Genomic DNA, 14,335 nt, shown 5'->3' with positions numbered 1-14,335 from the left:
GGTCAATTATTGCACGTGACTTCGTGTCAACTCTAACCCCCTGTCATTCTCAACGCGAAACTGTCGTCGCGTCTTACTTCTCAACTGGCGGCAATCCCAAACCTGGATAAGACTAGGTTGAGTCGGCCAGTCATCTCATTTCTAATTACAATCACCGACCAGTCTTGATTAGTAGAGTTCAAGTCCCGACTTCCTCATAACGAAATTTGAAGTGGCGATATGGCCGACGCCGACTCGGCCAACCCTCAGTTTCTGGAATGGGTCAAAGAGTGGTTGGATTTGGCTCGCGAACGCAATTCCAAAGGCGTTACCACGTACAGGACAGCGTACAACTCGTTGAAAGCATGCCCGATTTCCTTTGAACACCCTGCACAGTTGCAGCAACTCAAAGGTTTCGGCCCAAAACTCTGCGAGCGTCTTGAACAGCAATTGAAGAAACACTGCGAACAAAATGGCCTCCCAATGCCTCCGCACCCTAGGTCCCGTAAAGCGGCACCAGTTACTAGCGACGAAAATGGAGAAGGCTCATCAAAACCTGCGAAAAAGGCACGCAAACAAAAAGCCTATGTCCCTGCTCTTCGATCTGGAGCTTTCGCCTTGGTAGTCGGACTCTCGACCCTGGATGAAGACACCGCTACTGGGATGACCAAGGCTGAACTTATTGAAGTTGCCCAACCGTACTGTGATGCATCATTTTCCGCTCCTAGCGATCCCACCAAGTTTTACACTGCCTGGAACTCGATGAAAACTTTGTTACAGAAGGAGCTAGTATACGAAAGAGGGCGGCCATTAAGGAGATATGCTTTGACCGACGAAGGATGGGAAGTTGCCAAGCGTATAAAGGACACCGACCACTGGCAGGCTGAAAAGGATAGGACTAAGGATCCCACCTCAGCACAACCCGTTATTCCGAACTTCCAGCCTGGAGCCATTTCTAGGCAAAAGTCGCCTTCTGTGGAGATTGCTGAACCAGCACAGGCTCTATCAGAATATCAAAATGTCGTTGCCGATGGTCTAACGACGTCAGACGATGCCTCATTGCCGAATTTTACTCCAATACTATTGCCTCCAGGAACCTTTACCGTCCAGTTAGTCCTGGACGTTCGCGAAGTAAGGGCCAAAACGGACCGCGACTACATGCAAGAGGAACTTGCAAAACAGGGCGCGAAACCCATCATGCGTAGCATGGAGCTTGGCGATGCTCAGTGGGTCGCAAAATGCAACGACCCGAATCTGCTCTCATCACAAGGTGCTGAGGGTGACGAGGTCGTGCTGGACTGGATTGTCGAAAGAAAACGTCTTGATGATTTGATCGGGAGTATCAAGGATGGCAGATTCCATGAGCAAAAGTTTCGCTTACAACGATCTGGTGTAAAGAAAGTGATTTACATTATCGAAGAAATTGGCATGGACCCCGAGGTGATTAACAGATACGCTGAAGCAGTTCGATCAGCTATCGCCTCGACCCAAGTAGTTAATGGCTACTTTGTCAAGAGAACAAACAAGATGGACGACACAATCAGATACCTCACACGGATGACTGCCATGCTGAAACGGACGTACGAGAGTAGATCACTGCACGTCATACCTACCAAGGTCCTTACGTCTCAGAATTATCTTCCACTACTGAAGCATCTCAGGGAATCCATATCTCCAGATTGGTACATTACCTACCCGGCCTTCTCCTCGCTTGCGTCAAAGTCTGAGTCTATCACCCTGCGAGACGTATTCTTGAAGATGCTCATGACTATCAAGGGAGTCACAGGAGAGAAAGCACTGGAGATTCAAAAGTGCTGGAAAACACCGTACGACTTCGTCAAAGCTTTTGAGGCATGCGGGCCTGGTGAGCAGGGTTTGAAGCGCAAGCGCGAGTTGGTCTTTAGTCAAACAAGTCACCTTGTCGGGCGAAAGAAGTTTACGAAGCCGCTGAGCACCAAAATCGCCGAAGTTTGGGGTAATACATAAAAGCTTGTGCAGGATATTCTGCTCGTATATGTATTTTGGCGGAAACTCGAAAGAGAACACTAAGTATTTTGGCACGTAGGACTGAATGGCATTTAACGGTGGTATGATAGGAATATTGGTATTAGGCGTTTGTGGTTGAAACAGCGACAAGTCACAGTCGGGAATATCAGGGTATAACGATGAGGAGAATGATACCCATGTTATTAGCAATCAAACCCATCTAATCCTTTATTGCTTCGCGCCAAATCCTTGTGCCACGATCCTCTCAACAATCTTCTCGATGAAAGGAAAAGAGGCCACAGATCCTGGCTCAGAACCGACAACTCCGCCCAATGACTTCTCAGCATACTTGGCCATCATGTCAACCTCAAGGTTGACTGTGTCACCCTCCTTCTTCTGCGCCACAACAACCCTCTCCTGAGTGTAGGCGATCAGCATCACCTCCCACCAGCCCTCTTGGTCATTGACCTTGGTGACGGTCAAACTAGTGCCGTCAATGGCGATGTAGCCCTTGTACACAATGTACCGCAGCATATCCCTGCGGGCAGGCTGGAAGCGGAAGGTCAGGGCATTGCCGTCCTTGGTGACGGACAGGATCTTGGCGGTGGTGTCAACGTGGCCCTGGACAAAGTGGCCTCCCATGCGTGTATCAGCACGGACAGCGCGCTCAAGGTTGACGTTGCTGTTCTCCTTAAGGTCACCCAGGTTGGTGATTCTCAGAGTCTCGGGGGCTACACCAATGGTGAAGGCTTCAGGTGTGAAAGAGGTGACGGTGAGGCAAACACCATTGACAGAGATGGAATCGCCATCGTGACAGTCGGAGAGGAGCTGGGAGCCAGAAGGAATGGAGATGGTCAGAGAAGTGCCACCGGTAGAATCATTGTTGTCAAGCTTGGAGACAACTAAAAGGTTGTGTGAGTCAGTTGACTTGATTGAGTTTGGGTGTACTAAGACTGACCTCCCACTTCTTCCACGATTCCGGTAAACATGATGAATTTGATATTTGCTTCTGTAGTTGTTGCAAGAATTAGGTATTGGTGTTGATAACTGTCTTGTAGTTTGAGAGGCGATGACAAATGCTCTAATAAGTCGTACTGGACTGATGATATATTCCACTCTGCCCCGCGAGTGCCCCGCATGAAGATGAAAGAAATATCAGCACAGGCCTTATTCCCCAGCAGTCAAATACCGTGTACACACTCCACTTCAACATAAAGCATGGAGATCAGTTAACGAATTAATTCTGTCAACCTTTGCCCCTCGGTCGATAGACGTCCAAAGTGTCGGGTCTGGACATCTTAGATGAAAGCGGTAGTTGTTTGATCAAGAATTTCGTAGCTTGACATCGATTGAACAAGAATGTTTGTATTTATTATACAACCCGGTATAGCTTCTTTTTCTATTCTTGCCTGTAATATATCATCATGACATTTAAAGAATAAAGAAAAATGAGCTATTGAGACTCACATGAATGATGAGTTGGCTTGTCATGGGTTGTTATCGATAAGACCCGCCTAAATTTTTCAGTTTCCCACTCAACACCAAAGCAGGCTTCTGACAGAACAAGCCTGCTCATTGCACTATCTCATTTTCACTTTGTTCGACGATCGAGCTTTTACGCGATCTTACCCCCAGATATCGACCGTGACTCATAACCAGTCACCACCTTAGTACTCATATAAACGGCAATCTACTACGAATTTGTCCGCACCAATCTCTCATATCAGCTGCCCGCTTCACCAGGACCATGGCGCCCTCAAGACCCGAGACAAAAAAGTCGAATCCTGACATCGCAAAACTACTTGTCGATGCGCAGACTCAGCTTGAGGTTGGAAGATTAGAGGAGGCTGCTACGCTTGCCCAGCAGGCTCTCGACACCACTGGCCAAGGTGGTGACTTTGAGCTCAGCGCTGCCAACCTTTTGGGTACTATCTTTGTTGAATCTGGCGACCTTGACGAGGCCCGAGCTGCCTTTGAACGTGCGGTTCACCTCGATCAAGACGGCACCGTGGACGAGAAGATTGGTGGTGGCCCTGAGAAGTTCCTTCTTCTCGCCCAGCTCAGCGAGGAGGGCGGTCTTGACACCGTTCAATGGTATGAACGTGGTGCGACAGCGCTCCGAAAGCAGATTGCGGTGCTGAGCGAGCTCCGATCACCCACCCCTGAGCAAAAGACATCTATCCAGGAGAAGCAACACAAGCTAGGCGGAGTTCTCTGCGCCGTTGCCGAGGTGTACATGACCGACTTGTCTTGGGAACCCGATGCCGAGTCGCGCTGCGAGACCCTTATCACCGAGGCTATGCTCCTCGCACCTGCGGCTCCGGAAACCTGGCAAACAGTCGCCAACGTCCGAATTTCTCAGAACCGTGCCAATGAGGCCCAGACTGCTCTGCGCAGAAGTCTTGAGTTGTGGCAGAACCTCCCTCCCAACCACCCTGATGTTCCTGAGTTTCCCACCAGAATCGCCCTCGCCCGCTTGTTGATGGAGACTGAGCTGGAAGACGAGGCCTTGAGCGTGCTGGAGCGTCTTGTCACAGACGACGACACTAGTGTCGAGGCTTGGTACCTTGGTGGCTGGTGTCTCTACATCACCGGTGAGAAGCAAAAGACCACTGCCACCAAGCCATGGAACGAGGCCACCAAAGACAACGAGGAGTGGAAGGGGCTGTGGAAGTCGTCGAGACAGTGGCTTTCTCAGTGCTTAAAGTTGTTCGCCATGCAAGAGTACGAAGACGAGCGACTGGGAGAGCACGCCAAGGAATTGTTGTCAAGTATCAACAAGGAGATCGGTGAGCCAGCTGAGGGCGAGTTGGATGACTGGGAGGACCCCAGCGATGGCGAGAACGACGACGATGATGCCGAGATGCAGGGTTGATTGCTTTTATATAGGAGGCTTAGACGGAATGGATTTAAAAGCATTTGGTTTGGCGTTTGGGAAGAAAAATGGGCATGTCTAGAGGAAATCTTGTATCCTCTAGAATTTAGTTAAAACTGATAGATTACCTTCAAATCTGTATCAGAACCTATGATCCTTGAACCTGCGGCAGCAGCGAGCTTTCAGTCTCCCCCTTTTATTCTCAGTGATATCGTCCGTCATCTCGTCCCATAGTAAGCTGCTTGCCATTGCCTTGTATTTGTATTTATATTTGTATCCAAGCCCAAACTCCAAGTAATGCACCTTTGCCATATGGCCCCCTTATACGGCCTCAACCTTGAGCTTCTCAACACCTTCCACAGGCATGTCATCATCCTCTTCGTCATCACCCTTGCCAGCAAGACCTCTCTCCCAAAGCTGTCTGCCCGTCAATCGAGCAGGCTCCTTGACTCTTGCCTTCTTCATTTCAGCCAGACGGTCGTCCTCCTCCTGTTGCCTCTTATCCTCCATCTCCTTTATGAAGCCTTCGCGCCACTTGATGAAAGTCTCAGGGGTCACGCGGGTACCGTGGAACTTCTTGTTCTCCTCTGCCTCTGCAGCCTGGGCAGCTTCCTCGTGGGCCCTTGTGATGACATCCTTGCGCTCCTGGACGAGCTGCTCGGCATTGTCCTTTAGTGTGGAAACGATGGCAAAAATCATTGCCATGCCGAGGTTTTCTTGGATGGTCTCATCGAGACTGGCGAGAAGCTGGTCACGATCGTCTGCGACATTGAAATGTTCGTGGGGTATGGCATTGGGAGGAGCTAGAATGTCGAGATGAGGCGGCTTTTCGGGGTAGTCTTCTGGATACCTCACTTGGAGGAGCATGGTCGGCGGTTCTTCATCTTCTTCGTCGGGAATATCTAGTGCGACTGAGACTCTAAATTCGGTTTCAGAGATGTCTAGAAAATGATTAGACACAGATATATCTTCATTGTAGTTTTTTTGAACTGGAATTTGTACCTGTAATTTCTTCTGGAAAAATTGATTCAAGCACCTCGCGCTCTTCTACTTGGTCTTCCCGTCCCATTTCGACGATTTGCCCAGAAGCCTCTAAATTGTGAAAGATTGCTTCTGATAGTCTCGAAATGACGAGAGTCCTCACTCATGAGGGTGGGGAGGTTTACAGACGGCGGGGTGACGGGAGCGACGAAAGGGGATTAGTGTCTTGCTGACCGCCCGGCAATTTCTCATAATCTCAGGCTCAGTCGCTTCAAGCCTGGTTACCTATAATACAACTACTGTCAAGCATCATTGTTCGTGTTTTAATTTAAATCACAATAAATATGAACATTACTTTAAGTATCAATCTGAGTTTAGAACATATACGTGGGCTCAATTGAGCAAGACATACATTGTATGGCAATTAGTGCAAGCGATATAAGGGCACGTGATGATCTCGACCGTATCAGAAAAACGGGTCTTCTCTTATCAGTTAGGTTAGCGGCCGAAGGTTGGCTTATCGCTAGAAAAAAAAGTTGAAGTCTCAACTCTGCGACCCTGCATCCACCCATACCCATATCGACCAAGTTCATAACAATGGCTACCAAATCTGCAGCTGTTGGCGACAAGAGAAAGTCCGCTTCTAGCGGCAAGTACCAGACCTTTTCTAAGCTTAACAAGAAACCTCGACTTGATGAGAAGAAGGTCAAGAAGCAACCTGTGAAGGAGTCCGAGGATTCTGATGAGGAGGATGGCGGTGCCGATCTGAGTGAAGAGGCCCCCAAGAGGTCTTCAAATGGTGCCGGAGATGGAAAGACGTTTGAGCGAAGTATGTTTTGTTCGACAAATCCCATGCGCAGCCAGCCAATGCTAACCTTTCTTCAGCTTCAGGTCAAACTTCGCGCGAATCCCATGCCAAGCAGAAGCAGCTCGCCCAGGAGCGCAAGGCCGCAAAGCCTCTTGCTGATGAAGTTCAACGCACAAAGAAGCTGTGGGAGAAACTACGACGAAAGTCTCACGTCCCCAAGGAGGAACGACAGACATTGGTTACTGAACTATTCACCATCATCACTGGTCGCATCAAGGATTTCGTTCTCAAGCACGATGCCGTGCGCGCTGTCCAGACCGCTATCAAGTACGCATCACCCGAACAGAAGAAGCAGATTGCTCGCGAGTTGACGGGCACATACGCCCAGCTTGCCGAGAGTCGATATGCCAAGTTCCTGATTGGAAAGCTTCTGGTCCAGAACGACGAGGAGATCCGAGATATCATTATTCCCGAGTTTTACGGCCGTGTCCGAAAGATGATCAACCACCCTGAGGCTTCATGGATTCTCGACGATGTCTACCGAGGTGTTGCGACAAAGGAACAGAAGGCCATTCTTCTGCGCGAGTGGTACGGTCCCGAGTTCTCTATCCGAGAACTTACCAAGGATACAAACCCCACTTCCGATCTCAAGGCCATCCTCGAGGCTGAGCCTAGCAAGCGAGGTCCTATCATGAAGAGTCTGGTTGACATTATCGGCTCTCTTGTCAACAAGAAGATGACCGGTTTCACCATGCTCCACGATGCTATGTTCCAGTACTTCTCTGCCACCCAGCCTGGCACAGAAGAGTTCACCGAGTTCTTCGAGATGGTCAAGGGTGACGAGGGCGGAGATTTGCTCAAGAACATGGCCTTCACCCGCAACGGTGCCAAGCTTACCTGTTTGCTCCTGGCTCACGGATCCTCCAAGGACCGAAAGCAGATTCTCAAGACTTACAAAGACACTTTCCTGCTGATGTCTGGTGACATCTGGGCACATCTCGTTATCCTTACTGCCTACGATGTTGTTGACGACACCAAGCTTACTGCTAAAACCATCTTCCCTGAGATCCTCGGCGAGGGTGAGAACCTTGCTCAAAATGTCGTTGCTGCAGCCAACAACCCCTTCGCCAGGACAACAATCCTCTACCTCTTCGAGGGACTTGCCAAGTCTCTCTTCCCTCCCAGCCAGTCAGCCGAAGTTGAGATTCTCAAGGAGGTTCACGAGATCCGCCAGACAACAAGTAAGAAGGATGAGGAAATTCGCCGCAGTGAACTTGTTACTGCTATTTCGCCTCAGCTTATCTCAGTCATTGCCGAGGTTCCTTCCGATATTACCGCCACCGCTTTTGGTTGCCAATTTGTCACAGATGTCCTCCTCTCAGGAGTTGGCGACAAGCAGCAGGCTCTAGAGGCCATTGCCCAGTCAGCCAGCGGCAACCCTAGCGAGGAACCATCAGAGGATGATCTTCAGCCCCAGGTACACATCTCAAGGACGCCTCACGGTGGCCGCATGCTGAAGTCGCTGATCCAAGGCGGCAAGTACGACAAGACTGCCGGCAAGATTATCCCTGTCGACCCTCCTCTGGAGTTCTCCAACATCCTCTACCCAGTCATCAAGGAGCACATTATGGACTGGGCCACTGGACCTAGCTCATTCGTTGTTGTTGGTCTTCTTGAGGCCGGCGACTTTGGAGAGGCTGGTGCGCTCAAGAAGACGCTGAAGAAGAACAAGAAGGCTCTTGAGAAGGCTGCCACCGAGGAGACCCCTGAGCAGAAGGCTGCTCGTGAGGCTCACGAGGCTACGCCCAAGGATGCCAAGAAGGGCAAGAAGAAGGGAGATAAGAAGCCCGTTGGTAATGCTGGTAGCAAGCTGTTGTTGGAGAAGTTGTAAACGGAAAGCTGAAGAGATTGGGTCATGGATAGAAAGATGTGGTGTTTTAATTATCATATATCAGGCGTATAAAACTAGGGTGTTTTTGACAATGATATCACGGACAATGATATGCTCCTTGCTTGTCTATCTTTACGATATTACCTGAACATGGAAGCGGCACATTTACGTGAGGCAACAATGTGCCGTGGCGAACAATTAGAGTTGCATCCCCTTCTGCTCGTAGGCCTCCTAAATCCTTGTTTTCTTTTCTGTAATTGTATGGTGTGCCACGATTAGGACAGGAGTACAGTTTCGAGCCGTCAGAGTCACACATGGCAGTGAATTGTTTGCTCGGCACTGTTTCGGTGTTTATGATTTCGTAAAAGCCATCTTCGGATTATAGAGATTCAGGAGTGATGCAGTAGGGAGACCTCTGAGTGAACAGCACATCGAGGTTCAAATAAATAGGCACGCCTTATATATGCATCCAAATGAATCAAACTGAGAGGCTGTGTTCACGTTCGTTTTTAATTACTCGTTTCATAAATCTGTATTTTTATCGAAGTGGCACAAAGGGGGGAGGGCAATAAACACAAGATGCACACAGGCCACTGTGGAATACTTTGTACAACTGCATCTTGCCATGGCAGTTAGATGTGCTACATCAATAAAACGTTTCATGTTACGTTGTCTGGAGATAGATCTTGCATATGATACTAGCACCAGGCACTGGCACTGGGTAGGGAGTCAAGTAGAGGTAAAGAACAGCTGGTTTACCGCTTCTCGGGAGCGCAGCTATTGTGTTGGCTCTGCCATTAATAGATACATTAGTTGATAATCTACCGCTATTCTTCACTTTTTCCCTTTGATGTCGCATAAGCTAGTGGAGGACCTCGTATATTGATCTTGGCTTGTAATGTATACTCATCACAGCCTCTTTGCCATCTCCCTCCCTCCCTCTCCTCCTCTTGGATTGTTCGTGATTATTTGATCATTTGCCTCGTTGCACCTGTCTCCTTGGAAGTTCCAGAATTGTAACTCGAACACTGTTACTTGTTACGGTATAGGTGAGTTCAATGCCTTATTGCAATACAATTTCTCAGCAATTTCCCTTTTCATCGTTACTTTGGTGCGAAGTGGTGAGGCAAGTTTGGCCGACAGCTGTTGACAGCTGGCAGCTGGCGAGCTGCAACTGCTGATTAGCAAACTTCCTTCTCCTGCTCCTCCTTTCCGTCCTTCTATTTCGACGTCACCTGCATCAACGGAAAAGGCCCATCAAACGCAGCTCTTGCAACATCACAAACACCACCCGTTCATCCTTTTCCCTTCTTCGTTTTCCTCTTTTTCTTCTTTCTCGTTTGCTTTGCCTTCTTCCGCAAATTAGCGATAATACTATCCGCCCTCAGAAGGGGGCAGAGCGACACTCTCTCCGTTGCTCGAGCACTTCTCCTCAGATTCACGGTCGCTGCGATAGTATATCAAACGCCGCTTCGCTCGACGAACGCAAACGCACTCTAAACTCCAAAGCAAACCAAGACCAACAAGGCAATCCAATATATCTTTACTTTAACTAACCGTCCGTGTCCCCTCCCCCCATTTTTATACTATTTGTCTATCATGACCAAGATTCTACGAGTTGGCGACAAGGAAGAATGTAGCGCTGACAAGCAATACTACGAATGTAGTTACTTTGATTTTAAATACATTGGTTGCTGTTCTCACGATCCATGCATCAAGCCTCGCGGCTGTCACGACGATCCCGTCACCTTGGACCACAGCTCGTGGTCGACCGGCGACATGTCTGATACCGAGACCACCACCCACGAGAGGACTGCTACTGATGATGGCAATGTGGGCATTTCTGCGTCCTGGCTCTTCACAGATATTTCGGATTCCCCAACTACTCTAGAGACTCAAAGAAGGCCCAGTGCCTCCATCACCATGTCCGAAGATGATTCCTCGTCTTCGCTTGCAAGCCGCAGAGTATCTCCCACGACTATGACCGACTCGGGCACTACTCGCACAGTTTCGAACTCCCATCGCGTTACAATCACCAACAAGAAGACCATCTATACCAGTGTGGGACCTCCCACACCCAGCGGCTTCCTGACTTCCGTGACTTCAGCCGGTACGGATCAGTTGCCATTCCCTACTGGATCCCTTGAGGGCACATCTGCCTCGTTGCCTACTGAGACGAACACCCCGGGTGCTTCCCTCGGTGAGAACAGCAGCAAATCCGGATCGCCTTCAATCGGGCTTGTTGTTGGGGCTGTGATCGGCGGTGTCGCTTTCCTAGGTCTCATTGTCGGTGCTGTGATTTACATACGTCGTCGGAGGGCCAAGAACATCGAGTTCCCCAACACTCCCTACTACCTGGAAGAAAAGGAGGAGAAGAGCTATCTCAGCAGGATATTGTCACGCAAGAGCATCCGCAGGAGTCCGGACCCCTTTGCGCCATTTGGAGGTATGTTGCCAGATTCACGATCAGACTCGTCATCGGACGTCGAAGAATCGCTACCAAAACGAATGCTAAACCTACTCTGCAGGCCGTATCGACAGAGTAGACAACCACCTCCAGCCCCCCAGTGGCACTTTTGAAATGGATGGCGCTGACAATGTTGTGCATGAGCTTCCTGCCGTCACTTATGACGACGGCAACGAAAAGGAGTCTCAGCCGGGAAGTCATGTGGTAACCAATTCAACTACTGGACGCACTGCCGTTTCTGGATATTCCGTTCAGACTACATATCCCACAGCAACTGGAAACTGCATAGACCCTCGTGCCAATCTCAACGCAACATTGGAGGATCGTCAACAAAAGCACTTTGTCAACCACTGGAATCAATATCGAGCTCTAGGAGAAAGTGCGAATCAACGTCAACAAGGATGAAAGGGGTGTGATAACAGGATGTATTGGGGGGCTGGCTATGGTTTGACAGGGAAGGTGAAGGCATAGTGAACGACAAGCATTTGAAAGCGTGGTGCGGAGAATACTCTCGTTTTCTCCCTTTTGTTTTGTAAGATATGATTCGCTACTTGGAGCTCAAATAAAAGATCTATAGGTTGAAACAGTCCGAGGGCAACATGCAGATCCAAGCTCTGCGCAAGCCTCATGCATCATAATAGTGATACGTATTCTCTGCTATTGGACTAAATCTAGTAACCAGACGGCAGTTCATTCCTCCCGCTTGCGGCCCGCTCCACGGGGCTAAATCGGGTGAGCTTCTGTTTCTGTTGTATCACATAATTACTTGCTTATGTTGGAAGTGGAGAGCTGACTGCTTTGCTCGTACTGTAGATAATTGTGACCATTCGATTCGAGCTTGCTACATGCCGAGAATGCTGTACTAGGCATTCTCTGCGCTGACACCATGCAACTTGTGCTGATTGACCATCTGTGCTGACATATAAGACCCTTATGCAGCACATGTCAGATTGTTATGTAGTTTCACCGCAACTGCCTCGCCTTCGACGAGAGCCTATCACGACTCTCAATCCAGCATAAGGATCTACCAAAGATGGAGGGTGAGGTGGTATATCAGGCCTATCCCGGACTGCCGACCGAGACACAAATGCTATGGCTTCAGCTGAGTCCAAATACTGCAGGGAGAAGGACAAGACAGGAGCCCGACAGAAACAGGCTGTGCCCCCAGGTGGCCAACGCGAAAAAATGGATATAAAAACCGAGGATAGAAGGTCAATTGACTGTGGTTCAACTCTCAGTTCTAAAGACCTCTTTCTCTACGTCTTGTTGAATATCACTTACCAAAATGCCTTCTGAACCTCAAGTTTCCAAAGGTTTCATCCCTCTAGAGGATGGCTCTCACCACGAAGCTACAGAAGATGCCCAAGCTGCTCCTAAGCGCATCGTCATCTGCTGTGACGGCACTTGGCAATCTTCTGTGTCAGGCCTCAAGAATATCCCGTCCAACGTCACAAGACTTGCCCGCTCCATTGCTCGCAGCGGTAAGGACAAGGATGGGAAAGTCTGGCAGCAGGTAGTATACTACGACGCAGGCATTGGCTCCGGAGATCTGGGCCAGGCAGAAGCCAACCGACAGGGGGGCACAGGCATTGGGTTTGTAGGCAATGTCATTGAAGCTTACAACTTCATTGTTCTCAACTACAATCTCGGAGATGAGATCTTCTGCTTTGGTTTCTCGCGTGGAGCGTACACTGCTCGCGCGGTAGCTGGTCTCGTCACTGACATTGGCATTGTCTGCCCCAGAGATCTTCAAGACTTTCCAGACTTGTATGCTCTATATCAGAAGAACCCCGATGGCTTGCACTTCCGCAAGTCGCAGGCTTATCTGGAATGGGTCAATGGAGTGCCTTCCAAGAAACAGGCCAATGGAGGATCTCAGATTCCGTCTGCGTGGGACAGTCCTCCTCACCATGACGCTCCCGAACCCTCGCGATTTGTCAAGGTTGTGGGTGTCTTTGACACAGTTGGCAGTCTGGGAATTCCAGACTTGCCTTGGACGCGCTTCAACTTGAAGTTCCTTGAAAAGACCATTGGAATCACTGAGCCGGGCTTCCATAACATCCACCTCAGCCCTTGTAAGTTATTGGTTGAATCGGAACTCGGACCTTCAAAGCTGACATTCACTCAGACATCCAGCATGCCTACCACGCCTTGGCTCTGGATGAACATCGAGGCCCCTTCTCACCTAGTCTTTGGCACCTCCCGACCAACAAAGATCAGGCCCCGAAGCCTGACAAGGATGTCAAGGAGCTTTGGTCAGACTGGGAGAAGGTATATAAGACTCCCAATGCCAGCAAGAAAGAGCTGCAAGAAGCTTGGGGCGCTGTTGTCGACGGCGAGATGCATGAGCAGTTGCGCGACAACCGGTCTGAGCTTCTGCAGGTCTGGTTCCCAGGTGTTCACATCAACATTGGTGGTGGAAATGACGATCCTCTTACAGATAAGAAGAGCGATTTCGAACGTGAGTCCGCAAGCAAATGGTGATTTCTGAGAATCTGCTGACAAGAGTAGAAATCGCGCTCATCTCGTTCGGCTGGATGTGCGAGCAGGTCGCTCCCTTCCTTGAATTCGCTGAAGGCGGCAGCTTGGGCGACCTTGGCAAATCAGCAGTCCAAGATCGCTACAACCTCCTCAAACCTCTCCTGACCAACATCCAAAATGGGGACGAGAAGGATTATGGTGGTGGTTTGGTGACAAGCCGCATCGCAGCCTCCCTTGACCGCACTGGCATCAGAAAGGCAGAAGTGCGAAAGGTCCCAGAAGAGACTATCAGCGGCTGGGCAACAGGCCCCATCGTTGATAGCTTCACAGGTGCCATGATCGCCAGTGGTTCAGTTGACAGAACTCCTGGCAACTACAGCAAGGATGACAAGGGCCGCGAGCTGGGTGAGACGTATGAGATGATTCATCCATGCGTCAAGTACCGTATGAACAAGGTCTCCAGCTACAAGCCCAAGGCTCTGCGTGGGTATGAGAGAACTGCTGATGGTAAAAAGGGGTATGTGTGGAAGAAGGGCAATGTCCAGATTCCCGAGTTTGTAATCAAGACCGAGGATGCGTTTTCGAGATATGTTGCTGAGCAGGACCGCTATGCGACTGAGTTTATCAAGTCGCTCGATAATGTCTCGGTCTGAGGATAGTTTGTAGTCAGTCAATTCAGCAATATTTTGTATTTGGATCTAACAGTCTCAATTGAGTGTTTGTTACAAGCCCATGACGTTGAAGCCATTCACGCTACTTCCTCATACTTGATTTCGAAGAAGGGGGATTTGTAGCGTAGAAACTCTCTATATGATGCCTCTTAGTCACACCGATATGAACTGTCCTAGCCTCTTGGTACTACCTAGC

At 49.5% G+C, this 14,335-nt stretch overlaps 7 protein-coding genes across 7 annotated transcripts; 5 read left to right on the top strand and 2 right to left on the bottom strand.

Annotated features, from left to right (window-relative positions):
• Window positions 1-219: 219 nt before the first annotated feature.
• FGSG_01132 (crossover junction endonuclease MUS81) lies at window positions 220-1,965 on the top strand (the record flags this gene model as incomplete). Its single annotated transcript, XM_011318597.1, has 1 exon — window positions 220-1,965. The coding sequence occupies one exon, from the start codon at window positions 220-222 to the stop codon at window positions 1,963-1,965; it is 1,746 nt and encodes a 581-aa protein (XP_011316899.1).
• A 187-nt stretch (window positions 1,966-2,152) lies between these two features.
• Window positions 2,153-3,008, bottom strand: FGSG_01131 (riboflavin synthase alpha chain). Its single transcript, XM_011318596.1, has 2 exons — window positions 2,924-3,008; window positions 2,153-2,867 (listed from the first exon to the last, which is right to left on the bottom strand). The coding sequence occupies exons 1-2, from the start codon at window positions 2,952-2,954 to the stop codon at window positions 2,194-2,196; spliced, it is 705 nt and encodes a 234-aa protein (XP_011316898.1). The 5' UTR covers window positions 2,955-3,008; the 3' UTR covers window positions 2,153-2,193.
• Window positions 3,009-3,712: 704 nt separating this feature from the next.
• Window positions 3,713-4,840, top strand: FGSG_01130 (uncharacterized protein; the record flags this gene model as incomplete). Its single annotated transcript, XM_011318595.1, has 1 exon — window positions 3,713-4,840. The coding sequence occupies one exon, from the start codon at window positions 3,713-3,715 to the stop codon at window positions 4,838-4,840; it is 1,128 nt and encodes a 375-aa protein (XP_011316897.1).
• Window positions 4,841-5,132: 292 nt separating this feature from the next.
• On the bottom strand, window positions 5,133-5,931 carry FGSG_01129 (uncharacterized protein). Its single transcript, XM_011318594.1, has 2 exons — window positions 5,843-5,931; window positions 5,133-5,781 (listed from the first exon to the last, which is right to left on the bottom strand). The coding sequence occupies exons 1-2, from the start codon at window positions 5,907-5,909 to the stop codon at window positions 5,162-5,164; spliced, it is 687 nt and encodes a 228-aa protein (XP_011316896.1). The 5' UTR covers window positions 5,910-5,931; the 3' UTR covers window positions 5,133-5,161.
• Window positions 5,932-6,418: 487 nt separating this feature from the next.
• FGSG_01128 (uncharacterized protein) lies at window positions 6,419-8,520 on the top strand (the record flags this gene model as incomplete). The annotated part of the gene is made up of 2 exons (XM_011318593.1): window positions 6,419-6,650; window positions 6,707-8,520. 2 exons carry the CDS (start codon window positions 6,419-6,421, stop codon window positions 8,518-8,520), a joined length of 2,046 nt encoding a protein of 681 aa, XP_011316895.1.
• Window positions 8,521-10,299: 1,779 nt separating this feature from the next.
• FGSG_01127 (uncharacterized protein) lies at window positions 10,300-11,392 on the top strand (the record flags this gene model as incomplete). The annotated part of the gene is made up of 2 exons (XM_011318592.1): window positions 10,300-10,966; window positions 11,049-11,392. The coding sequence occupies 2 exons, from the start codon at window positions 10,300-10,302 to the stop codon at window positions 11,390-11,392; spliced, it is 1,011 nt and encodes a 336-aa protein (XP_011316894.1).
• Window positions 11,393-12,272: 880 nt separating this feature from the next.
• On the top strand, window positions 12,273-14,121 carry FGSG_01126 (uncharacterized protein; the record flags this gene model as incomplete). The annotated part of the gene is made up of 3 exons (XM_011318591.1): window positions 12,273-13,062; window positions 13,116-13,448; window positions 13,499-14,121. The coding sequence occupies 3 exons, from the start codon at window positions 12,273-12,275 to the stop codon at window positions 14,119-14,121; spliced, it is 1,746 nt and encodes a 581-aa protein (XP_011316893.1).
• Window positions 14,122-14,335: the final 214 nt, after the last annotated feature.

Source organism: Fusarium graminearum, chromosome 1 (genome assembly GCF_000240135.3).
Source record: "Fusarium graminearum PH-1 chromosome 1, whole genome shotgun sequence".
Lineage (NCBI taxonomy): Eukaryota > Fungi > Ascomycota > Sordariomycetes > Hypocreales > Nectriaceae > Fusarium > Fusarium graminearum.
Note: the sequence above shows the minus strand (reverse complement) of the source record. Positions and strands in the feature narration are given on the sequence as shown.